Source organism: Musa acuminata, chromosome BXJ3-9 (assembly GCF_036884655.1).
Source record: "Musa acuminata AAA Group cultivar baxijiao chromosome BXJ3-9, Cavendish_Baxijiao_AAA, whole genome shotgun sequence".
NCBI classification, from domain to species: domain Eukaryota; kingdom Viridiplantae; phylum Streptophyta; class Magnoliopsida; order Zingiberales; family Musaceae; genus Musa; species Musa acuminata.
The window spans coordinates 42,074,258-42,098,377 of NC_088357.1; the positions used below are offsets into that span (position 1 = coordinate 42,074,258).

Genomic DNA, 24,120 nt, shown 5'->3' on the forward strand with positions numbered 1-24,120 from the left:
GCCTCGTCACAGTTGAGGCGGTTGCCTTTGCGCCTCTCCCCCAACCCCACTAAGAGACGCCCTCTCCAACAAATTGTATGGCAAGTACACTTTATGTTTATATTTTCTTACAATTTGTCTCTGTTATTAGAATACAATTATATATACTTTTTAACAAATAAATTACATTTTTGATAATTATAATTAGTGATGATTAATTTATAAAAATTATATGATAAGTGATCGAGGATTGATATCTTAAAGAAATAGGAATGATATCTTATTTCTAGATGTACACGTGGTGGTTTGTGATCAACTCCCCGAACCGACTTGATTCGTGAGATTTGATGCGCTTCCTTTACATATTTGTCCACGGATGTATTTATTGCACGACGCAACAGCTACATGTGGAAGAAGAATACCATTTCCGTTACATATTTGTCCACGGAGACGAAATCCATTTGCGGCGACGCGGGGAGGGGGAGGGGGAGAGGAAATAGTTGGTGGTTGTGTTCGTCGCCCGGATGACGGCGATGAAGAAGAGAGCTTCTCCCCCGACGCTCTGGTTGGGCCTGCAGCTCATCCTGTGGTTGTCGGTGCTGGCGTGCACGCTCGCGCTGATCGGCATCGGCTCGAGATCGCCGTCCCCTGCCGCCCTCGTGGAGGTGCCCTTCTCCGGCACCCCGAAGATCGCTTTCCTCTTCCTCGCTCGCTCCAATCTCCCGCTGGATTTCCTCTGGCACGCCTTCTTTCAGGCATCGCCATCATCAAATATCTGTTTTTTTTTTCTCGGTTTCTTTCTTTTGTGCGCTTTAAATTTTGCTTTTGACGTGCTGTGTAGAATGCCGAGGAGGATAAATACTCGATATACGTCCACTCGGAGCCGGGCTTTGTATTCGATAGGACGACGACGAGATCGCCGTTCTTTTTCGGGCGTCAGATTCAGGATAGCATAAAGGTCTTGCAGTCCCTTTTGTATTCTTGTTTCTCTTTTTGGTACTTCGTGTAGAATTTTGATGCAATGGGGAAGAGGCTTGGGGTTCGCAGGTGGTGTGGGGTGAGGCAACTATGATTGAAGCGGAGCGCTTGCTTTTCGCTGCGGCCCTCAAGGATCCGGCTAACCGACGGTTCGCCTTAATCTCTGATAGGTACTGCGAGTTTCTTGAATTGCGACTAGGGATGGTCGCTGATAGATTTTGCGGTTTTGAAGCGCCGAGTATGACCTCAGTGTATTTATGAAGTTCGCGTGCATGAAATAAATTCCTTTTTAAATGTTTATTTCTGATCTGAGAATCATGCACATGTACTTACCAAAAAGTTTCTGCCGAAGGCTTTTTTTTGTTCCCCACTGTGATTATTCATATTTATTTTTCCAGTACATTCTGGAACTAGCTGGCCTTGGTGTTCATGGTCTAACAACTTACTCTTTAAGAAATATTTTGTTGAAATTTAAGAGATTCCTACTTCCTACTTTTTGTACTTGTATTTAAGCAGACTAGCAGGATAACAAAACCAATATTCACTTGCTCTTGAGATCTCCTGCTATCATGTTTTTTTCTAGAAATCTCTAATGAAATATAAAAAAAAGAAAAAAAATGGGGGTCCATTGAAATACAAAAAATAAGGGACAAGAGAAAACTCAACATAAAACAACTAGTGTAAGTAGTTTTAGAGACCCAATTTGGTTCAATGTTGCATCAGATTTTGATGGTACAACCACAACAATGACCCATACGAAGTTAGAACAGAAACTCGATTTTGTAGATAGATGTTGATTTATTACACACAGTTTTCGTGATTTTGATGATACTTTCTGTATGCCATTACTTGCTATCCTAAAATCATAAATTGAGTACTTCTAACTATGCCTATAGTATCTTGTATCAATTAGATATTAGGTTTTGATTGACTATTATCTTATGCCAATTGTAAATGTTAAGAAACATGACTTGATCCCAAGAGTCTGGTTGCAAGAGTTGTTGATTTTTTAGAAACATAAAAAAGGCTAAAAACATACTTGAAAAAAGAAGGCATATAGACATGCTTGGGGTTCTACTGCACTTTTTGTTGTTTATTCCTTTGACAGCCATTCAAATTATCTGCATGTGCTCTATTATGTTTCAAGACATATCTAGACGACAAAAAACTATTCTATACTTTTGTGCTGTATTTCATTTGTCTTTGTAGGCTGGATTTCTGATTCATTAATTTTATATTGCAGTTGTGTTCCTCTTTACAACTTCAGCTATATATATAACTATGTGATGTCTTCTTCAAAGAGTTTTGTGGATAGGTGGGCTGCCAAAGGGCTCTTTTTTGTACATTTTTTTTTCATGATTTAACATTTTTTTACGGTCTTCCTCTGTGGCCATTCTTCTAGCTTTCTTGACAAAAGGGAAGGACGTTATAATCCTAAGATGTTTCCTACAATACCCAAGGACAGATGGAGAAAAGGATCCCAGGTTACCATGCTAAAACCTTTGCATCTCTTTTGAAAAGATCAGTAGTTCTTTCCATTTACATTTAGAAGATAAGAAATGAACTTTTTGTTTAGCATTTAAGTTCCTATAGTTTCTTTAACTGCATTGACACTTCAATTCAGTGGACAATCTTGGTAAGAAAGCATGCTCAGATTGTGGTGGCTGATACTGTTGTGTTTCCAGAATTCAGGAGATTCTGCAAGGTAAGGAGTGAATTCATGTACATAGTTTTTCTTCTGAATTTTATTCGTTTTCTATTTTTGGTAATGTATTCTCTTTCATATTTGAGCCTAGTCTATGTGAAGTTGTGCAATATGTGTAATTCTAGTTTTGCTATATGCAAGATCATTTGTGTATCCATAACTCTAGATCCTATTCATTTCTCTGATATATATATGTATATGTATATGTATATGTATATGTATATGTATATGTATATGTATATGTGTGTGTGTGTGTATATACACACACACATATACATACATATTCATGCATACATACATATATGTGTGTGTGTGTGTGTATAATCACCTTCCTTGTAGTCAGATAGTTTCTGATACAAGAAAATTTTAAGCTTAAATAGAAATAAGCTAAATCTACTATCCTGAATTTTTATCTTGAGCAAAACCCGCAGAAGAAAAATTTTCATTTATCAAGTTTCAGCTTGCTTAAAAATCCATACCGAAATATTATATTAGAATTTACAGTCTGCAGTTAGGGCAGTCAGTAGCTGCTGTTATATGTCAGCAATGAATGAATAAAGCAGCTAAGAAGGTATTCAGATCATATAGTTGCTATTCTCTGACCAAGTTTATATTGGTAGGACAACATATTATGTTTGAGCACAATTAAGACATTATACTGTCTTTCTTGTCAGGAATCCATGATCATAACTTAAATTCTGTATCTAATTACTGCTAGCAATTTTGGATGTTTCATGATGAGAACTGAGAAGAAATACTTCTAAACATTTTCCAGTATCTGCCATCTTATGTTAGATGCTGGTAGTTGAAAATGCACTAAAGTGATCATAGTAATAATATCTCAGTACTCTCAAAGAAGAAATGCTTTGGCAACAGTGTCATCATAATTTGTCTTAACCTGATATTGCTTCATGTTTGTATTTTGTTGCCAGAACAACTGTGTTTGTGGCCTCAAGATTATGAGGAAGTCCAAATATTCATCATATCTAGATGTGTTGTCCTTAGTCATTTCAAATGAAATTTTTTTATGATCCAGAAATTAATTGTTTCATTCAGTTCATCATGGAAATTTTTACAGAATCATGGACTATTGTATTTACCTTTTTGCAGAGGCGAATAGAACCAGTGCTTGGTGGAAAACAGAATCATGTGAGTTGACCATTTTGTTACCCTATAATTGATTGATGGCCTCTTGAGATACATTTATAATATTTGCTTGTTAAATGTAGCTACATCATTTAGCTGGTGTTTTGCTTCCCACTAGCTTTTAAGGTTAAGTGAATCATATTTGCTTTCTTGATGAGGGGAGATAAGTTGATGGTTTCATGCACTGCAATCATTCTGAGTGTTATTCAAGCAAAAAATTTGTAATTTTGGGAGGGTAAGAAATTTTGTCATTTCTGTACTTAAAAGCAAATATGTGAAACTGGCAACACATGTGCTTACCATGATATGCTGAGTGCTGATCATAATAAGAGAGAGGTAGAGATTTACATGAAATATTCTTAAAAAGAAATGGGTGAGTATTATATTTTTAAATTCATGTACTTCAGTATAACTAATACCTTCCTCAGGTGTGCATTCTAGTTTTCTACCTCTACCTGATAATTCAAGTCTGCATATGTGCCATAGCTTTGAAAAATTCAAGAAATCGTTTCGTGTAGGTTGGTGGATTAACCTAGTTTATGCCTACTGCACAAGCACAAGGATCATGGGAGGAGAGTATTGGGTTTGATTTTCCAAGTAAATAAACAAACCTTTTAGTAGGGATCTCAAACATTGCACTTTCGAGCGCAACTTGCAAATGCTATTTTTTAGCTAAAAAGAGATCCGATCTTCTAAAGACACTAAAGTTGTCATTAATGAAGATCATTGATAAACTACGAGATTGGAATGCCAAAAAATTACTTTAAATCAGAGCACAGATATGAGCTGTTCCCTTCAAAAAAAAAAAAAAAAAATCTGTTCCCTAGTTTGGGTACATAGTCTCCTACAGGGAGCAGAGTATGAGATATCTGTGGGACAAACAAAGTCATAGTGTCTGATACATAAGTTGTTCATTTATTAGTGGATGAGAGCTCGTAAAAGGTGTCTTGTTAATCTCATTGATTTTCCACCTTCAATAACTGAGATTAACTGATTTAAACTCTTTGAAGTATGAGATATCTCAAACTATGTTCTTTAAGAGTCGATACAACTTGACTTTGTAAGGTAGAAATGATGAAGTTATATAACAGTCCATGTGTTGGGAAAAGTCCCACTAATGACAAATTTTGTGTTAGGAAAACGCCATTTACCTAAATAATGTTATTTTCATTGAACTATGGCTTTCTAATTATGCTGATTAGCATAGTACAGGTTTGGCTAAGAGGAATTCCTAGCATATCAATTTATATGCATGATTTACTTTCCTTAGTTTGAGTCAAGAGTTGCTCATCTGTGAAACTGAAATTGTGTGGTTGATGTATTTCTCCACAGAAGCATATACTGAAATTTTACCTTAAGAGACCTCCTTTCAGAATGAACTTCTGTTTAATGTATGTGCAGAAAGAAGCCGCTCAGAAGGAACACAACTGTATTCCAGATGAACACTATATGCAAACATTACTCTCTGTAAGACGAAATATACTTTTCTAATTTTGTTTGGCTAGCGCAATTCTGCATTTATCATCTGCATAGTGCATGTAAATCTTCACTGCATAATTGGCATGCAATATTTTATGCAGAATTAGACGTCGTGTCTACTCAGAAAGCTTAATAAAAGGTTTTTTTAATGTTAAAGTTTTTCTTTTTATAGATGAATCAGCTTGAAGATGAACTGGAGAGAAGAACTTTAACATATACTTCATGGAACCAATCTATAGATGCACAGGAAAAAAATAATTGGCATCCAAAGAAGTTTGAGTTTGCTGATGCAAGCCTACAGCATATTACAGAAATAAGGGTGAATATTATCTAACATTTATATTACATATCAACAGAGTGCAGTGCATATGTTTCTGCATACCTTAAGAATATTTTATGCAATTATGATGGTTTTAGCATCTTTGTCTTTTGATATTCTTTCATGTGAAAATTTTTATTTTGATAATCCATCTTTTTTATATGTATAGAAGTAATTACACATTTACATGCGTAACACATATGTACAGATATAATGTGTATGTATGTGGATGTAATCCATTGTGAATAATGATCATGTTGTCACTCTTTTGAGACAACTGATCATCATCTTGCCTGGACCTCCTTTACTCTGAGACTTGCTTGGACTTGTTGGAAGGGAATGGAACATCCTCATTTATCTAAGACAGAATGAGCTGCTTGATGCTGGCTATTGCCTGGAACATATGTCAGGAAAGAAAGAAACATGAGGATTTCCTTCCGTGTTGTCTAAAGCTTTGCCTTAGCTAATTTTTTGGATAGGGAATCCTGTATGAAAAACATTTTGATTTTTCTGATGAATGTTGATGGGCTTTGAGCCTATTTGTTGTTTATACGAAAAAGAAAGAAGGTACTTGGTGATTTGGTAGCATACACCTACAAGATAGGAGTTGACCTTAAACTAATTTAAAAAAAGGAAGAGTGGGAACAAATAGCTTTTGACAATAACTGAATCAGATAAGTTCTAAGACAGATGATGGTGGTGAGAATTCTAGTCTAGGTGATTAAATTAAATTACAAATTAAATTTCATCCAACAGAAATATGATCCATTTCGGAAAATTGTACACATGCAGATATTTACACTTATTCACCTCTCCAATTTGAGTAAATGGATTGAGATCAGGATGGAAATAACTTGACTTATTACCTTTATGAAGGGTTTTATTTTTGTAACATACCCAGTGTCAGCTGTTACGTAAACATATTGACCTAACCTAAATTGATTGAGACTTACTTTACCCATCAGTTGCAGCATATTTATTCTGACACACTATTGTTCTGATAAGCACCATGCCAGATTAACGAAGAAGTTGAGAAATTGATAAATGGATCGAGACATGAATGCAATGTCTGTGCTACACACCATGTCAACAAGCACATAAAACCATTTATCTGATCTAATTTGATAGATAGCTAGCGGAATGGTTTGGAGAACTTGACTATCAATGACAGTGAAAATGAATGTCAACAATTTGATCCTGAGTTTTCAAGAACACAGCCAAAGATTTAGCTTTAAATGTTATTTGATTCACACTTGTCAACTTATTAGATGATATTTATGATGTTAAACAAGTGATTTTGAGGAAATTTGTACTTCAGTTGAGAGAAATGTTCAGATAACTCTGTAAAAGCCTTAAAGTTATTCTGTAAAAGCCTACGATAATTCTGAAAAATGATAATGACAAATGAGTGAAGACTTTCTCCCTTTTTCAGATTGTTGACAGAAAGTGAATGCAACTTTTAGCATGTGATGGCCATGCCAGAGTGTTGGGAGGCTACTTCAAGAAAAGAACTCTTCCTGTTGGAAAATAGGTGAATAGTGTCGATATGTGTGTGTGTGTGTGTTTCTTTTTTCTTTTTGCTTTTTTCAGTGAGGTTTACCTAAGGTTTCAAATTCTGTTCTGGTAGTAGTACATATGGGTTGGTAAAGTACCAATATTTTTGCTACTGACCTAACAAAGTATAAAAAACAGTGTCAAGTTCAGTAATATCATGTTACTGACCTACTGGTATTATCAATTTGTCAGTAGACTGTGGAAGATTAAAGGTTGGATGAGGCTACATTCTTGTTTATTGTTAGAGAAGTGGGTTCAGTGGTTCTTTTTTGTTTCCTTGAGCGAACCTCATGCACAGGGTATGGTTCGTTTTCGTTTTGTTGAGTGAACCTCATGCACAGTGTATGTATCAGAATATTCTTAAAATAGAGCATCTCAAGGGTTTATATTATAGCAACAACAAGCAGTATTGTCCCAGCTACTAGTGCCGACTACATAAATCTTTTCTTCTCGTTGAACTACCTCAGATCTCATATCTCATTAAAATTTGGGTATCACAAGTTGAGATAAAAGCATGCCTTTGTGTGAGTAAGTATTTTGATGCGGTAAATATGGTTCATTTTGCAAGCTTGGTTACATGGTATTGAACTTGATTTATTAGGATGTTTTTCTTGAAATCTTGTGGCAATTTTCTTTGCCGCCTATCTCAATTTCTCATCCTATATTTAGTATTTAAAAAGCTGTCTTCTTTTTTTGTTAATAAGTAAATGTTCTTTACTGATTAACAACTAAATGGTTCTCCATTGTTTTGCAGAACATTAATCATATATACTATGAGACAGAATATCGAACGGAGTGGTGTCAATGCAATGCCACTTTTGTACCATGCTTCTTGTTCGCTAGAAAGTTTTCTCGCAGTGCGGCCATGCGCATTCTGAAGGAGGGCCTAATTGGACCATTTGATGCTGGTGCTGTATTATTTACTAGCTCCTAAATTCATACTAACACAGTTAGCAGCTCGATAATCGTACGGCGGTACTTGAAGTTCAATGGTGCAATCGGATCATGCCTTCAGATCATCCGAAAATTGAACATTACCCGCAAAGTTCCAAATGGATACAAAGGTGTCCTCACCAGCGGATATTAGCAGAAAGGCGACAGTTATCTTTTCATTGATAGTACTAAATGAAATCTGAGAGTTAATCGTCAGAGAGAAGAAGATGCAGGTTTGTACAGAATCTACACCATGACAGAGTAGGAGAAACCTCCTTTCAATACACGATGATAGCATATAAAGAGAGTTTGTATTGTCTGATGTAATATTTGGCTTATATATAGAGGGAATTGGCATAGAACAAGTATAGGAATTGTACACTGCCAAGTGATTTTATTTCTGAGCAATTACTATAGATATTTTTTTCATACGAGCAAACAGTTTTTTAATCCACCATACATTTTTGTATTTTAATTTCAGATGCTTGTTGTACGTTAATGTGGGTCAAAATCTCATAGTAGAATGTATACGAAATGACGAGTTATCTCTTCATAGTTGGCTCAAGATACTTTGATGGATCACAGAACAATGGCATGAAACAACGAAGATTGCAGCAAATACTGGATGCAGATTTGTGGAAAGAATAATCGTACTACAATTTCAAGCAGCATTGGTGCATCTTGAGACTTCACTTAAACTTGACTGCATCAATTTTCACGAAGATTTTGATCAAGGAATCTACGCTCTATCGGACCCTTGGTATTGTTTGTAGTTTCTATATCTATTTGCTTTAATTTTGTATTTAATTTATAAAATTATATATATATATATATATATAATATACAAGGAATTACAGCTTGTGTAAACAAGAAACTTCGCTGTTGGGATTAGGATAGCAAACACAACATCTGTATCGTTGCCCAAGGGTTTGAGTTGTAGGGGAATGGCCTGGCCCTCGAGAGGAAAACAAGGGAAGAAGACAACGAGGAGCGAGGGAAGAGGCATCGATCGATCCCACGACCAGAGTCAGCTGCCACATAGAGGAAGGAGGAGGAGGAGACGAAGAGATGGACGAGGTATTGACCGCCGCGGACGTGGCGGCGTCGAATGCGTTGGCGGGTGACGCCCTTCCGCCGTCCCTTTCCTCCAATCTCCCACTCGTCTCCGCGCTCCTCGCCTTCTCCATCGCCCAATTCCTCAAACTCTTCACCACCTGGTCCGTCCTCGTTCACGCCCCATCCGAAAGTTTGCATCTTTACAATGATTTCGCTACGGAAGCTCCCCAATTCCTCTAATTCTGATGTTATGCGTGATTGATTTGATGCCCATGCTTCACAGATAAATGACTTTTTTTTATTTTTTTTTGTGTTTCTTGAATCTCTGCTAACTCTTTTATTTGAGCATTATGGTTGTTATAGTTATTCTGTGGTAAGCCTTCAATATGTCCATCCTAGACATGCAGGTACAAGGAGAAAAGATGGGATTCTAAGAGGTTGCTTGGCTCAGGTGGAATGCCTTCGTCACATTCAGCTACGGTGGCAGCTCTCGCCATGGCTATAGGCCTACAAGAGGGGCTTCACAGTTCTTCATTTGCCCTTGCTGTAACTTTAGCAACCATAGTAAGTAGGAATTATCTAAATACCTCAAGCTTTTTGATTAAGCAAGTTATTTATAATTTTTTTGTTGCCTTATGAGATTCATATATAGTTCTCGAACTGTACCAACTAAATTATGATATATACTATTCTAGTCATAAAATTTTGCCTTGTGTATGAATATGTCCAATATGGATGCATGACTATGTAATCACACACATCATGTTTCATGGCGGCTTGGCTACATGTCTTGAACTTCTTTGTGGACTTTGATGCTATTGTTATTTTTTCATCTTAAATGGTATACTGACAACTATATGTCTTGAACTTCTTTGTGGACTTCATCTTATTGTTATTTCTTGATCTTAAATGGGACACTGACAAATGACATTAACTTGGTTTGTGACTTGAAGTTGGTGCAGTACGAGATGCGAAAAAAGAGTTTAATGTTCTTCATGTCCACTAAAGTAACTGCATATTTTAGCCAAAACATACCCCCATGTTAAGATCATGATATGATTTTTCTTTACATTTCATAGAGTTTATTTTAAACTCAAGCTGCAGCTTATTTTGATGCTACAATAATTGATAGTCATACTTTCCATTCTCTTTGATACCAGGATAAAAAAATTATTGTTTTGTGACACGGGTTCATATCAATATTTTCTGGCATGCCACATTTCACCCATGTCTATATGTGCCAATGATAGTGGCAACTCTTAAACTTGACTGTGCCATAGAAACTACATGTGCACATTTGATGTCTTTAAAATCAAATATACTCATAATTAGATATTAATCTCAATCTAAATATTCTCAGGTTATGTATGATGCATCTGGAATCCGACTGCATGCTGGTCGGCAAGCTGAGGTAAAATCTCAAAGTACAGCTTGATGTTTTGATCTTATCTTTATGTAGAATCGGTTCTATGGGATGCATGCCAAAATACTTCGAACATTAAGTTTTTGGGACTTTCCAATTTTAATAGGGATTGAATCTGCAACTGGTTGACCATACAGAAAGAATGTCATTTTCATTACCAATTTTTTTGTGACTTAGATAACGAAGATATTGGTTAGTTTTTGCAATTTCCACTGTTAAGATTTTTGTATCGGATGGTTGTTGGTTATGTTAATTTTGTTTGATGAATTAAACCATAGTTGAATGTTCTTTTCTCCAATTTGAGTGGTTTAAGATATTATCAAGATGATATAGACCCTGAAGTAGTGTCTATATGCTGCACTCTCGGAGAATAAGCTGGCTAATGTATGTATGAGCAATATGACTTAATCATTGGTTTCAGCAACTTTAGTTCCATCTGTATTGTCAACTATAGTAGTTCTTTGGAGGTTTTTTGCTGATACTACAAAATTATTAAGGTGTGGTTGTTTTTTATAGGCTCTTTTGTTTATTTGTTCCTCCTAGAGGAAAATTTTCTTCCTCTACCAGTAACAGGCCATTTTCTCCTTGTCGATGTTGAACCTATTAGAAGGCATATACAAGTTTACATTAACTACTGTTTTAACTTTTTAATGTACTAAAGAAACACTGACACAAAGCTAGAAATTCTTTCCTTGTTTCTTTTTCCTCTTATATTTACTTATCTACAAGCATATTTGCATTATAAATTAACATTTTGTTTATCTGCTTTACATTTTATGGTCACAAAATCAATTTGATCAAAGGTAGCTTTTGATATAATTAGACAATCAGCTAGGTTTGTTTATGTTAAGATTTAGGAGAGATAATTTACTAGTCTCATTGTTTAATATCCATCTTTTTTTATATTAATTTGTAAGTGAGTCTTGCTTGACAAATCTATTTGTGATGCATCAAACCATTGCTCTCAAGTTTGAAACATGCTAATTAATCAGCCTAAATCTTCATCACTGAGTATATAAGTTTCTTAAGTAATTAAACGCCTCCTCCATTTGTTGGGTGGTTCTGAAATAGCTGGATGCTTTGTAATATGCATCTTAGAGTGACCGAGAGTGTCTATTTATCGGTGGGTTTCGGGAAACCATAGGATGCTTCATTATGACGAAGAATCTTATATTTTTGTCAATTGTTAAGCTTGCTCATTTCTTCGTAGCTTATTGTGCCACTTTTCCATGTCCTAATTTATGATCCTCAAAGTAGTAATCAGAACCATATTCAAAATATAATTTTTATTGAAGCGGTATCAACTTGCTTCATATGACAAAGAATCCAGATGAATCTAAGAATCTTATATTTTTGTCAATTGTTAAGCTTGCTCATTTCTTCGTAGCTTATTGTGCCACTTCTCCATGTCTTATTTTATGATCCTCAAAGTAGTAATCAGAACCATATTTGAAATATAATTTTTATTGAAGTGACATCAACTTGCTTCTAGTTTTTTGAAGATCATCTTTATTATGATTTATATTCTAACTGCTATTGAGTATTTCTGAAGGTTTCATTTCCCACTGATTCTAGCAAATGTAGAAAAGATTACTGTTTCCTTTTTTTTTTTTACTTTTTGACCTCCTTTTTTCTTGTGTTTGAGCGTGGTTTGGGGAGGAGAAGAGGGGAATCAGGGAGAAAAAAGGATTCTCTGCTGGAATTATGATTAATGGTGCCTTTCATCTATGTGCATGGTTTAATTTTTGTATCTCATCCTAAGACATAATTTCTTGCTACCAAAACTTGGATTCTTGTGTACTTGGATATGGTATTTTGTGGCTTTCATTTTTAGATATGGCTGTTATTTAAAATGATAAACATATTAGATCTTCTATAACTTCTCGTTTCATGGTCATCGTTGCAGTTGTTGAATCATATAGTATGTGAGCTACCACCAGAGCATCCCGTGTCTAATTCTAGGCCTTTACGAGAACTCCTTGGACACACACCACTTCAGGTAGGCTGCAGATGCAATTCATGGTCTTGGCAAATTTTCATAATCAATATTTCTGATGCTGCATCTCAGTCTACATTTGTCTGCTGAGGTGAACGATAAGAAACTCCAGATGTGCATTCGTTTTTTCAGGACAAGGACTTCAGTATGTTGTGAACTCTGATTTGTTAATGAACTACCTCATTAAATTTATCCTAATTTATCTGTTTTTTCTATCCACCTTATTCTAGATGTATCAATTACCTTGGCTTATAATAACTAATTAGAAGCAGAAAAGAAACAATGATATCTCATGCCTTTTTTCATTGCCGGTCTTAAGAGCAAAGTCAGTAACCTGCATATTATACGGAATAGCTCATTGCATTCAACTAACAAACAGTTTAGCGCAAGTATTATTTTGCAGAAAGGCTTCTGTTTGTAGTGTAGTTATTATGTTAGCAATTGGCAACTCTAATCAAGTGCAAATTTCTCATGCAGGTCTGTGCAGGTGCAATCCTGGGATGCATAGTTTCTATCCTCATGAAGAATTCTGTGTGAGTTTACCCGGTGTCACGCAAGAGTAGGGTTCCTTTGAACATCGGGGAGAACTGGTTTGTGTATTAGCAAGCTTTGTCTCCATCTTGTTGGATAAAACTGTGACAATACAGCAGAAATTATCCCTAAACATACATTATGATGGCATCTAAGTTGAATATAAAAGTTAGCACTTCACAGTTCTTGGTATGTTACTTCCCTTGTTGTCAATATGACACATCTTTGATTCCCTTGCATGGTGTTGCATGTTATGTTTCCAATACTTCATCTAGTTTATCCGGTAAAAGATTTGAACTATCCGACCATATCTTACGGAAGACATGCACAAATCATTTATTATTATTATTATTACTTGTCTGGCTTGATCTATTATCGATGCTGACAATAAGATGCAGTAAATACACCATACTGGCCGCAGCTCAGTATCATTCGAGGCAACATACGTCAAAGAATGAGATGTACCAAAGAAAATATGCTCGGTACTTCTCTCTCTCAACCACAGTGCCATGCTCAACATGGAAGTAGGCATCAGGTGAAACCTAGAAAGCCCTGTGATAGAACCCATGAATCTTCTTCCACGACTCCTCCCTCTGCATCCTCAGCTGCTTGTAGAAGTTGCCGATGAAAGCCTCCGCCTTGGCAAACAACTCCTGCTTGCTCAGCTCCCCGGCCTCCTCCACCTTCTCTTCCTTCTCCTCTTTGACGAAGCTGTCTCCCTCGGCGCCACCGATGAAGAAAAGGCTCGGCCTTGACGGGCAGCGCTTCAAAGTTTGCGCTCTCGTCTGCACCGCCGGCTTCCGTGGTGGCTTCGCCGCCTGTGTAACCCGTTCTTGCGGGCTGACAAGCTTGGTTGCATCAGTAGCCGCGTCATGGACGGCGGCTTCCACGGGGACCGGAGTCTCCAGGGAGTTCTGCGCTTTCTTCTCCTCGTGAGGCCTGGAGATGGCGGTGAGGAAGCCGGCCTCGAGTCCCAGGGCGACGATGAGGATGTTGAGAAGGAAGTACAGGTAAGAGGTCCTTAAGGATGAGGATATGAAAGGGGTGAAGAGGAGGAGGGCGAGAAGGAACGCCCCCTTTGCTACTTGAGACGCCGGCAGCTTCTCCATGGCGAGCCACAAGGATGTGAACAGTGGTGGCGACACGGAGGGGAAGCATGGCGCAGATTTATAGAGCAAAGAGAAGGGCGCATGAAAGAGACGATTTGGAAGCAGATAAGATGAAGGCCTCGGATCAATGCTGAGCTCAGAAGATGTCGCTGCGGGAGGAGGAGGAGGATAAGGTCGGTGAGAATATTCCGTCACTTTTGGTGATCCACGAACAGAGAAGAGAGCTTTTGGGATCTTTGATTTCTCCTGTCTTCCTTTCTTTCTCCTCTTCACTCCCACTTGCATGGAATGGGATAGTGGAGTGTGGCCCCTCCTCTTCTTCTTCCTCCACGCTCCTCCTTTCCCTTCTACTGTGCACGCCATGTCATGACATGTTCGATGTATTGACTGGATTTCTAATCATGACTACGATACATTCTCGATCGTCTCGAATCTTGTATTGATGTTAACGGGGTGAAGCAAGTGATGGTGGATTTGGTTTATGTCGCACATCATCTCTACCGCCCTCCATCGATCCCTTTGAAGTGGATGGAATTGCGAAGAAGCTGCATCATCCATGAACAACAAGTGGGTAATGGTGAAGAAGAAAGAACGCATGGTAACGTGTCATGCTGCTGACAGACATCGTTTCCCATGCTCAGCTCAAACATAATTAGTAAGCATGCATGTCTGATCACTACAGTTCTGAAGAACACTGAGGTCAGCAACAACGTACGAATTCCATGGCAAAAGAAGCCAAGAAGAAGGATGACAGCGAAGGTGAAGAAAAGAAGGGTTCCTTTATATCCTGAATCGTCTTTTGCCGTGGACCGATCCTGTGGGGCTTTATTATCTGACGCAAGAATTGGCCTTCTTTGGCTGCTTTGCCTTTGACGTCGCTGTGGCAGCAAAGGATAGAATCTCATGTGACTCGGAAAGCAGCTGTAACCTTTTCTTCCTCTCTTTCTCTCTCTCTCTCTCTCTCTCTCTCTCGAACTTATCTTCATGCAAGCCAGGAATGTTACTGTACAATCTTTTCTACGATTCCCGGTCTCCTATTCTTCTGATCTTGTTCGAGATTTCAGAGTCAATCTATTTCAAATCAGAAATCGCAAGCTTCAGTGTCTTAAAATAATCGAATTTGATTGGGAGACTTAGGGGCATATATCCAATAAAACTCTTTTCTATGCTTAAGTTGGTGCCCATAATAATAGGGTAATCTCTCCTAAAATTGCCTAACCAAGATCTCTTATAATGGTCTTTAGGTTAATTCATGGTGGTTGTGTAGGATTGTTGGATACTTCTTTTTAGGACAGACATGAATAGTGACCGAGTTAATGTGCTGACTATAATAACATGATATTATATTATTTGGAAATATGTTTGAGTTGATGTTGGACTAATAATAAAATAGTAGTCTTCAAATGAGCATATATTGTATCCCCTATCAAATATGTTTTAACAATCATACCTAATTTCTCCTAATAACTAAGTATCAAATTAATACGGACAACTATTTCCTCATGAGCTTAATTTTATTGAGGTTTACAAGATGATCTTCTTCCCTATATATCATTTATTTATGGAATCGTCTGATGTTCTTAACTCCTGAGGGAGTATTGTTTTGAAACTTCTTTTAGACAAAGATGATATCCAGACAAAGATAAGTATAAGTATGTTATTAAGGAGTGGAGGGGTCTTTATTTTTATTGATAGAATATATTTGTGTTTGACTTAGATAGACAAAGATATGGTAAAAGTGAAAACAATGGAGTGAACATGAGCTAAAAAAAAGTTTGAGTTGTTGTCATGCTTTTATCATAGTTCATGGTAACATGACAAGCTATAGGTAATAGTGTTGTGATAAGATACTAAACTATCAATCATACTTGGTTGAGTTGAACTTATTTGAGGATTGGGTGTGAAGCCCCAAAGTGTCTTCCCATCCTTGATTACATTATTGGGCCTTCATCAAGGGTTAGCATAGCTCATTGGTTGAGCATTGAAGCCTAAGTCTTCAAATTTGGATCTATGGAGCACTAAGACTAATTTATTAGTCATACATAATATTAGCAGCCCCAATAAAGTTTTACTTAAGGATTTAAATCTAAAATTAATACCAATAGCGATAACCAAACAAATCAGTATTAGAGCAAGGAATATAAATCAAAGAAATAATAAATCTAGAATTAATACTATAAATCAAAGAAATAATAAATCTAGAATTAATACTAATCTCGATAGTAAGACAAACCAGTATAGTATTTATATATCATGTTATTAGAGCAAGGAATATAAATCAAAGTAATAACAAAAATATTTTTAGTGAAACATCTTTGGTAATCTCTCAAGAGAGTTTTTTAATGAACAATGGATAAGTATTTTTGGTAAGAAAAAATCATTTTTGTTAATTGAAATTGAAGGATAATATGAAATCAATTTATATAGTTAGTAGATTCATCATTATTAGTAGCTTCATATTAAGATTATAATCAATATTATTATATTGTTGGTATGATCAGTATTGATATCATCAGGACATGTATGACTTAAATGCCACAATGTTAGCTCGAAAACCCCATAAATGCCACAATGATCAGTATTGATATCATCAATATTAGCTCGAAAACCCCATAAATGCCACAATGTCTGGTTGATTTGAGCACACCAGTCGACGACGTGCTCGACCAATTGCCGCACTCGCGCACGGTTTGCAACCCAAACGACGCCCAACTGTGACAGCAGACAGCGTCAAATTAGAACCAAATGCTTTGTCGAAGAAAGATGAAACTCGCGTTCGTTGTACTCAACGACATGGCACCGGCGAGGGTTGGTGACCCTAAAGCTGAAGCCGGCTTCTCCGTCGCCAGCGTCGACATGCCATTGATGATAGTAGCCACGAGAACTTGCATCGGACTCACAAGAACAACGATGAGGGCGACGGCGTGTGGGCGAGGACAGCGACAAGGGCACACGGGCAAGGATGATGACTAGGGCACGCATGCAAGGACCGCGATGAGGGTGAGGTGGAGGGGTCGGGCGACCGTCACCGCTGGGTGATGTCGAGGTCGTCAGCTAACAAGAGCAAGTCCTCATGGACGTCAACACAAACAAGAAAAGAAGAGGGGAGGGAAGGTGAGGGTGACGAGAGTCACGATGGAGAATAAGAGGTCGGAGGAAGAGGAGAGGGGATGGCGGAGATAAGGAGCAATGTCGTGTTTTAGGCAAAAGAGCTGAATGATGAGTTGTCGTCGTCTTCGTCTTCCACCTGCGTCCTACCTGCTTCGCCTGCAAGCACAAAACAATCTCTATACTACATGTTTAATACATGATGCCTTGAGCTGCCGACAACATCTCGCACGCCCCCAACCTGCTCGACGTAAAGCACGCCATAAGCGTTGGGCGAGAAGAGAAGGAACGCTGATGTTGCCCACCATCAACCGTTTCCGTAGTAGCGGTTGGATGTCGGGGGACCTGTGCGACTTGAGCGCGAAGCAACAGTTGTCGTCATATCGGTGATATCATGATCAACCCTATGATGATGATGATATCATGATTAATGAAATCTCTCTCACCATTAAGTTAATATATAATAAATAAAAAATGGAGAGAATAATTTGGGAAATCTTCCACTAAAGATTAACTACATATATTGATTTAGTATAAGAAATTTCTCTGTAGACAAACAAATAAGTGTTGATTAAATGAGTTTAGATGCCAACAAATGTTGATTTTAAACACTCGTGTAATATCTTAAAAATTAATAATGACTTATTATTAGCTTGAGCTTAAGTATTTAATGATATCAGAGGAATGACTTGATTTTGGGTCATCAAGCGGAACTATTTGTATGTTTTAATACTAATTTGTATACTAAATTCACTAATAAATTCACTGATAAATTCACTAATACTAATTTGTATGTTTTAATACCAATTTGTATACTAAATGCACTGATAAATTTGTATACTAATTTGTATGTATGTTTTAATACTAATTTGTATACTAAATTCACTGATAAATTCACTAATATACTAAATCGACCAATCCAATTAGGTTTCACTTGACTATCTTCTTTTATGTTTTAATACTAATTTATATATTATATAATTATTTTAATTTCTAAAATAAAAATATCTTTTTTATTGAACCTGATCGCTTTATTTGTATCGAATAACTTGTAATTACAAATCATAAATTCCTCACTTAATCTATGTATTAAATATTAATAATTCGAAACCTCATTTGATGTATTTTTAAGAGTATAATAAATTTAATTAATAAAAAATTAATAATTTATCATAAAATTCTATATTCGAATTTTGTCTCCGTCATTTATCTTTTTGTATATTAAAAAAATCGACACACCTAAAACATGCTCTTTCTCTCTCATGCTAGAGAGAGATGTTTTGACGTGCGACGATTCAAGACAAGAATGTGGCAGCGGAAGCCATGATTGCAATCTGACATACGAATGCTAAGATGCAGGCAAAAAAGGTGGTTGGTGGCTCATACCAACCTTTTTAGGTGGATCGAAAACAGCCAACGGAGACCCATCCAAAGTTCATATTGGTTAGATGAAGGCAAACTCAACATGTCATATATATGATTTCTCATCGAAGTCTGTAGTTTCTTAATCCAAGCAAATATCATTCATCTCCTCAAACAACTAAAATTGCATTTGAATATTTTGTTCAAAACATATTACATGTGAAGTGAAGTAATGTACTAATAATGTCTAAATAGAGTATTTATGAATCCAATAAAGGATTATGAGCCAAGACTAATTTAAAGATATCTCTCTTCATTATTTGTTGACTAATCTTTCCTTTTTCTTTGTCTCTCTCAATAATCATGCCGCATGCACCACATGCTTGGCCTGTTGTCGATCTTCTTGTCAAGATTACTCAACCCAACCTTCAACCACAAATCAATAAGGTGTGCATTTCACCATCAACACATTATTTTATTCTATCACCTGCATGAACAAGCATTGTCATCATCGGTCTCAGTTTCACGTGTAGATTTAACTCTCCACTGTATCAATATGAAGGAAAACTTGCTGATTAGTTTGGGCAGCTTACAATGCATGAGTGAGTTCATCCTGTAATTTAGGTTCTTGTGCAACTCGATTCGACTCCAACTCGTATTGCGTTTTGTAGTAGCATCACCAGCCACCCACAAAACCTTGTGTGACATTTTGGGTTTGTGAGACGATAATATTTAGCCTTTTGTTTTCTTTTTAGTTTCTGCGGTTCTTTTCCTTTATGTGCACAAGAAATCAAAGTGAATGCTTTTTCTTTTTTGTAGTGAAAATGATTCTTATATCGATAAACATTTTATTTTCAGTTTGTGATTATTATCTAATTAATACTAAATAAAAAAAATTCATCGCTTATTAATTCGATTTACTGACCATTTTATTAGAAATATTCAAGAACATTTCTTTATTAGAAAAATAAAAAAAAAACCCTTATTTTGAGATTTAAATGTCTCAAAATTTGAAGTTGCAAACCATAGAACAAATCTGATTTTTTTAAGGTGCTAATCCATTTAATTGACAAAAAAATTATAAAATAACATATCTAACAAAATCATAAATTTGAGTTTCTTTTTGAGATTTTTAAAGACTTTAGTACCTCAAATTTTCATGTTGACTAATTTGTAGGTGTCAACTAGTTTAGTTGGCCATTTACCAAAAATATGATTTTTTTTTAAATTTTATATATTAAATTAATATTATAAATCTAAAATTACACATTCCATCCTCTTTATACATATAATTCATATAGCCCTGCAAATGCTCCAACTATGTGCCATTATTGACCACTTACCAAAAAATATTAATTATTTCTTTACCTTAAATAAATGTTGTAATTCTACAATTGTCACTATATATATATATATATATATATATATATATATATATATATATATATATATATATATATATATATATATATATATATATATATATATATAGTGGCGGCGGGTTCCGGGATTTACTGGAGAATCTCGAGTTCGATACAGTGGACGATTCCGTCCACCTTCCGTTCAACGAACACGGAAATCTATATAGATTTGCGTATGCGGCCACGTTGAAAGGACGCGGCCCAATGATTAGATCAGAAGCATTCTAAGACGAAGCGTTGCCTGACACCGCACTCGCCCCATACCAACTCGAGACAAATAGGCCTCGATCCAAACGTGCCACCGATCTCTCCTCGCTGTTGCAATCCCGCCAGCCTCTCTCCACCTCTCCCTCGCTCGTTGTTGCTGCTGAGCATGGAGTGGAGCAGCGGAGCCGTCCTCGGCCGTGGCAGCTTCGGCACCGTCCGTCTCGCCTTCATCCGACGCGCCGAGGACAACCGCCCGCTGGTCATGGCGGTGAAGTCCGCCCCCCTCGCCACGTCCGACTCTCTACGCCACGAGGAGTCCGTGCTGTCCGACCTCCGGTGCTGTCCTCACCTCGTCCGCTGCTTCGGCCATGACGTCACCACCGACGCCGCCTCCGGCGCCCAGTTCTACAACCTCTTCCTCGAGTACGTCGCCGGGGGCACCCTCCGCGACGTGCTCGGCCGCTCCGGCGGAGCGCTTCGGGAACCTGCCGTCCGGCGGTACGCGCGCTCGATCCTCCGCGCCCTGGATCGCGTGCACTCGGGAGGGTACGTCCATTGCGACCTCAAGCTTCAGAATATACTGGTGGAGAGCGGCGGCGTGGACGTCAAGATAGCGGACTTGGGGCTCGCCAAGCGGATCGAGGAGGAGATCGACGCGCCCGACCGTGGCAGCATGCGCGGCACGCCGCTCTACATGTCGCCGGAGTCGGTGGCGCGGCGCGAGTACGGCGCCCCGGGAGACATTTGGTCGTTCGGTTGCGCGGTGGCGGAGATGGTGACCGGTAGGCCAGCATGGAGCGGGTCGGACGACGGAGATGCGTGGGGACTGATGTTCCGAATTGGATTCAGCGACGAGCTGCCGGATATCCCGAGCAAGCTGTCGGAGGAAGGGAAGGATTTCCTGAGCCGGTGCTTCGTCAAGGACCCGTTGAAGCGGTGGACTGCAGAGATGTTGCTGCAGCATCCATTCATCGCAGCGGAGGAAGATCTCGTCGATGCCGCTGCGGCTTGCAATCGATGCAGTTCGACAGAAAGTTCGCCGCGGAGTGTCTTTGGATTACCTCAATGGTTGTCGCCGAGATCTCCATCAAATTCTATAGATTCTTCCCTGATGGAATCAGTAGCTCCAGATTCACGTGTTTCTTCTCCATCCGATCGTATCAGGGAACTCGCAACGATGCAGCAGCCCACTTGGTCCTCTCCTTCTACTTCTTCTTCAGCCGATGGCTGGATTGATGTCAGGATCTCTGATGCTAATCTCAAGTCAGAGGAACCAAAACATGAAACTCAAGCAACTCTGGAGGAGATGCTGAGTAGAATTAGACGCAGAGATGATCTGAGACCAGAAAATAGAATCTAACAAAGATGGGCTCTGCTGCCACAGTTCAGCTTTGCTTGCCATTTCGACCCTTTAAGCATGAAGGATAGAACACATTATGACTCTCATTCAACAAACGCTCTGACAGTGGAGTTTCTGACAATTGAATTAGGAGAGTCTGTCTGTCATTGTTTTCCTTGACAGAGAAATGTCAGGAGGTTCCTTCAGCTTTAAATGGATACAATTGCTGAGAAGATTGATGCAACAATTAGCTTGGAAAATTGCTGTTGTTATTTATTCTCTAATCTGCAATGACAAATGATTAGAGATGTTATAGGCCAATTCTCAGCAGGCTTCTCTCTCTCTTGACATCACCAATCCTTCAAACTATGACATGGTAGATCAATATGCCAAGCAAAAAACAAGAAATAACTGGTTGGTGGCTAAGAGTTTCATCATCACATCATTTTGAGATCATGCTTTGTTGGCTCAAATTTAATGGTCTACATCTCAGGGGACCTTGTAATTTAATATTAACATGTGTCTGCAGGCAACACTGCTACTATAATGAGACAGCTTATGCTGAAATATTGATGGTTGACTAAATGTGATACATGCTGCTGATTAGCTTTTTGCAGAAGGACCAAGGAAAGCTGGCAGGGAGGATTCTTAGTAGATCTTGGTCTCATCATGATTTAGAAATTAGAACTATATTTACAATGAGTTTTCTTAATATTAGCATGTACAAAAATCTAATAACACTGGTAGGTGCTTATATTTTGATCAATCCAAATGGGCATAACTTTTGTACCTAAATATTCTGATGGTAGTTGTAGATGTAAGGTGTTGATTCTTTTTCCCTTGAAATTAAATCCCCACTCAACATTGAGTAAAAATATGTTTTTATGTATTGATTACTTTCAGATAAGATGTTAAACAACTTTGGATGTCATGGAAGAACAAAAATACTAATCTGCATAGCAATCACCCTCTCAATCCTGGAACCCTTTGGATCAGAGTTCAAGCCTTGAATGTGATGGTTCTTTCTATTCTAACAGAGGCATCATCAAAGATCTACAGAGTACAATCCTTGTGCCAGATAACAGCACATATCATGCCAGTGACCCTACCCTGGCTGAATGCTGAGCCATTTAGTGTTCTTGCAAGCCTTAATATATCTCTCTTTGGGTATGTTTGCTAATGCAAGCCTTAATATACAAGGCTAGTTTATAGCTTAATTTTTGTGGAATACCACCTTGCAGGTAGTCCACAAAATCCAGATTCCTGACAATCTAACATGCTGCTCCATTCAGAGTATCCTGAACATTCATCTAAGATATTTTGGTCCCAATTACCTCATCCTGAACATTCATCCAGGTTAAAAGGAAGTATTTAACCTTATAATTATCAAAGGTTAATCTGAATATGACTGCTTAGCAGCTAAATATAGGGGTAGCTGACCATATTGAGATTTTGCACCATCTATATATTAATGATGACCGAAAATTGCTACCAAAAAGAGAGACATATGTACACTATCATTTTGTTAATGATCAAAATATGCATTTGCACAGCACTGTTAATTGTTTTACATGCACCTCCTGACCTAGCCTCACTTAGTCCTTTTGAGGATTTATCAGACTTGTTCATCCCATTTACCAAAAGACGGTGTATTTGCATACTTTAATTATGTAATTGCCTACTCATTTTGAGCGTTTTGTAAAGCAGCTATATATCTCAACAGATCTTTCAGAGCTGTGTTCTTCCATCAAAACCACAGGAATGGAGAACTCCAGATTTGAGTGATTCTCTTTCTCTGATCTCCATAAATGAACCAGAGAGCTACATACTCTGTGCTGCCTCAATGTAGACAATATGGAAGGACTAAAACTGGTAAGTTCTTTTCTGCCAGTTTGATCTCACTAAAGGTTTAGCAAAGAAGATTACATATCATTTCCCAGCATGTTTGTAGCCTTCATTAAAAACAAATTATCAAAAACTTAATTACTATCTTTTGACTGATGGATGTTTATACGATAATATAATTTATGTTCTACAAGGAAGGACAGATTGGATCTAGCTACCAGTACTGCAACCAATGTTCAAACCTACTACTTCCAAACAACATGTGATGTAAAAGACCAAGTCCCTGTCCCTGGAATCTTGCAATACTTAAAATCCATGGATAAGCTCTTGCTGAGCAAGTCACCACAGAGTTTCTCTCTTGAGCTCTCAGATTCATCACATCTCTTCAACTCTTTCACCAGGTTTTCCAAGCCATGCTCCAGTGGCACATGTTTGAGTGCCACCTCCCTTCTGCTGACTGCTCCTGATAGCCTACTCCTTGATTCACCATTGATCATAGAGATGAATGATCATTCAACTAAAAATCTACCCAAATTCATTTGCAGTAAAGCAAACAAAACCCCTGCACTCGATGCCGGATCTCTTGATGCAGGTATCAAGCCTTCTTATGTGCAGCAACATAAGCAGGTA

At 37.8% G+C, this 24,120-nt stretch overlaps 4 protein-coding genes across 7 annotated transcripts; 3 read left to right on the forward strand and 1 right to left on the reverse strand.

Annotated features, from left to right (window-relative positions):
* The first annotated feature begins 372 nt into the window (after window positions 1-372).
* Window positions 373-8,522, forward strand: LOC103998645 (glycosyltransferase BC10). 4 transcript variants are annotated; one of them, XR_010501394.1, is made up of 11 exons: window positions 373-734; window positions 821-937; window positions 1,027-1,127; window positions 2,201-2,272; window positions 2,360-2,441; window positions 2,582-2,662; window positions 3,773-3,811; window positions 5,210-5,275; window positions 5,460-5,606; window positions 7,039-7,137; window positions 7,915-8,047. XR_010501394.1 is itself a non-coding variant. In XM_009420169.3 (10 exons), the coding sequence occupies exons 1-10, from the start codon at window positions 504-506 to the stop codon at window positions 8,092-8,094; spliced, it is 1,116 nt and encodes a 371-aa protein (XP_009418444.2). In that variant the 5' UTR covers window positions 373-503; the 3' UTR covers window positions 8,095-8,522. The 4 variants fall into 4 exon arrangements, 3 of the variants coding, with proteins under 3 accessions (XP_009418444.2, XP_065024631.1, XP_065024632.1); XM_009420169.3 differs by lacking the exon at window positions 7,039-7,137 and having other exon boundaries at window positions 7,915-8,522; XM_065168559.1 differs by lacking the exons at window positions 2,201-2,272; window positions 7,039-7,137 and having other exon boundaries at window positions 7,915-8,522.
* Window positions 8,523-8,964: 442 nt separating this feature from the next.
* On the forward strand, window positions 8,965-13,291 carry LOC135648878 (uncharacterized). Its single transcript, XM_065166878.1, has 5 exons — window positions 8,965-9,310; window positions 9,557-9,713; window positions 10,510-10,560; window positions 12,479-12,571; window positions 13,046-13,291. Exons 1-5 carry the CDS (start codon window positions 9,162-9,164, stop codon window positions 13,103-13,105), a joined length of 510 nt encoding a protein of 169 aa, XP_065022950.1. The 5' UTR covers window positions 8,965-9,161; the 3' UTR covers window positions 13,106-13,291.
* Window positions 13,292-13,423: 132 nt separating this feature from the next.
* On the reverse strand, window positions 13,424-14,788 carry LOC103998647 (uncharacterized). The gene has a single exon (XM_009420174.3). The coding sequence runs from the start codon at window positions 14,569-14,571 to the stop codon at window positions 13,642-13,644; it is 930 nt and encodes a 309-aa protein (XP_009418449.3). The 5' UTR covers window positions 14,572-14,788; the 3' UTR covers window positions 13,424-13,641.
* Window positions 14,789-20,234: 5,446 nt separating this feature from the next.
* Window positions 20,235-22,201, forward strand: LOC103998946 (mitogen-activated protein kinase kinase kinase 20-like). Its single transcript, XM_009420577.3, has one exon. It carries the CDS (start codon window positions 20,473-20,475, stop codon window positions 21,664-21,666), a length of 1,194 nt encoding a protein of 397 aa, XP_009418852.2. The 5' UTR covers window positions 20,235-20,472; the 3' UTR covers window positions 21,667-22,201.
* Window positions 22,202-24,120: the final 1,919 nt, after the last annotated feature.

Coding starts and splice junctions, on each gene's coding strand:
- LOC103998645 (XM_009420169.3), top strand. CDS start 504: ATGACGGCGATGAAGAAGAGAGCTTCTCCCCCGACGCTCTGGTTGGGC. Junction 938..1,026: donor AGATTCAGGATAGCATAAAG/GTCTTGCAGTCC, acceptor TGGGGTTCGCAG/GTGGTGTGGGGTGAGGCAAC. Junction 1,128..2,200: donor TTCGCCTTAATCTCTGATAG/GTACTGCGAGTT, acceptor TTTATATTGCAG/TTGTGTTCCTCTTTACAACT.
- LOC135648878 (XM_065166878.1), top strand. CDS start 9,162: ATGGACGAGGTATTGACCGCCGCGGACGTGGCGGCGTCGAATGCGTTG. Junction 9,311..9,556: donor CTCAAACTCTTCACCACCTG/GTCCGTCCTCGT, acceptor CTAGACATGCAG/GTACAAGGAGAAAAGATGGG. Junction 10,561..12,478: donor ATGCTGGTCGGCAAGCTGAG/GTAAAATCTCAA, acceptor TCATCGTTGCAG/TTGTTGAATCATATAGTATG.
- LOC103998647 (XM_009420174.3), bottom strand. CDS start 14,571: ATGGCGTGCACAGTAGAAGGGAAAGGAGGAGCGTGGAGGAAGAAGAAG.
- LOC103998946 (XM_009420577.3), top strand. CDS start 20,473: ATGGAGTGGAGCAGCGGAGCCGTCCTCGGCCGTGGCAGCTTCGGCACC.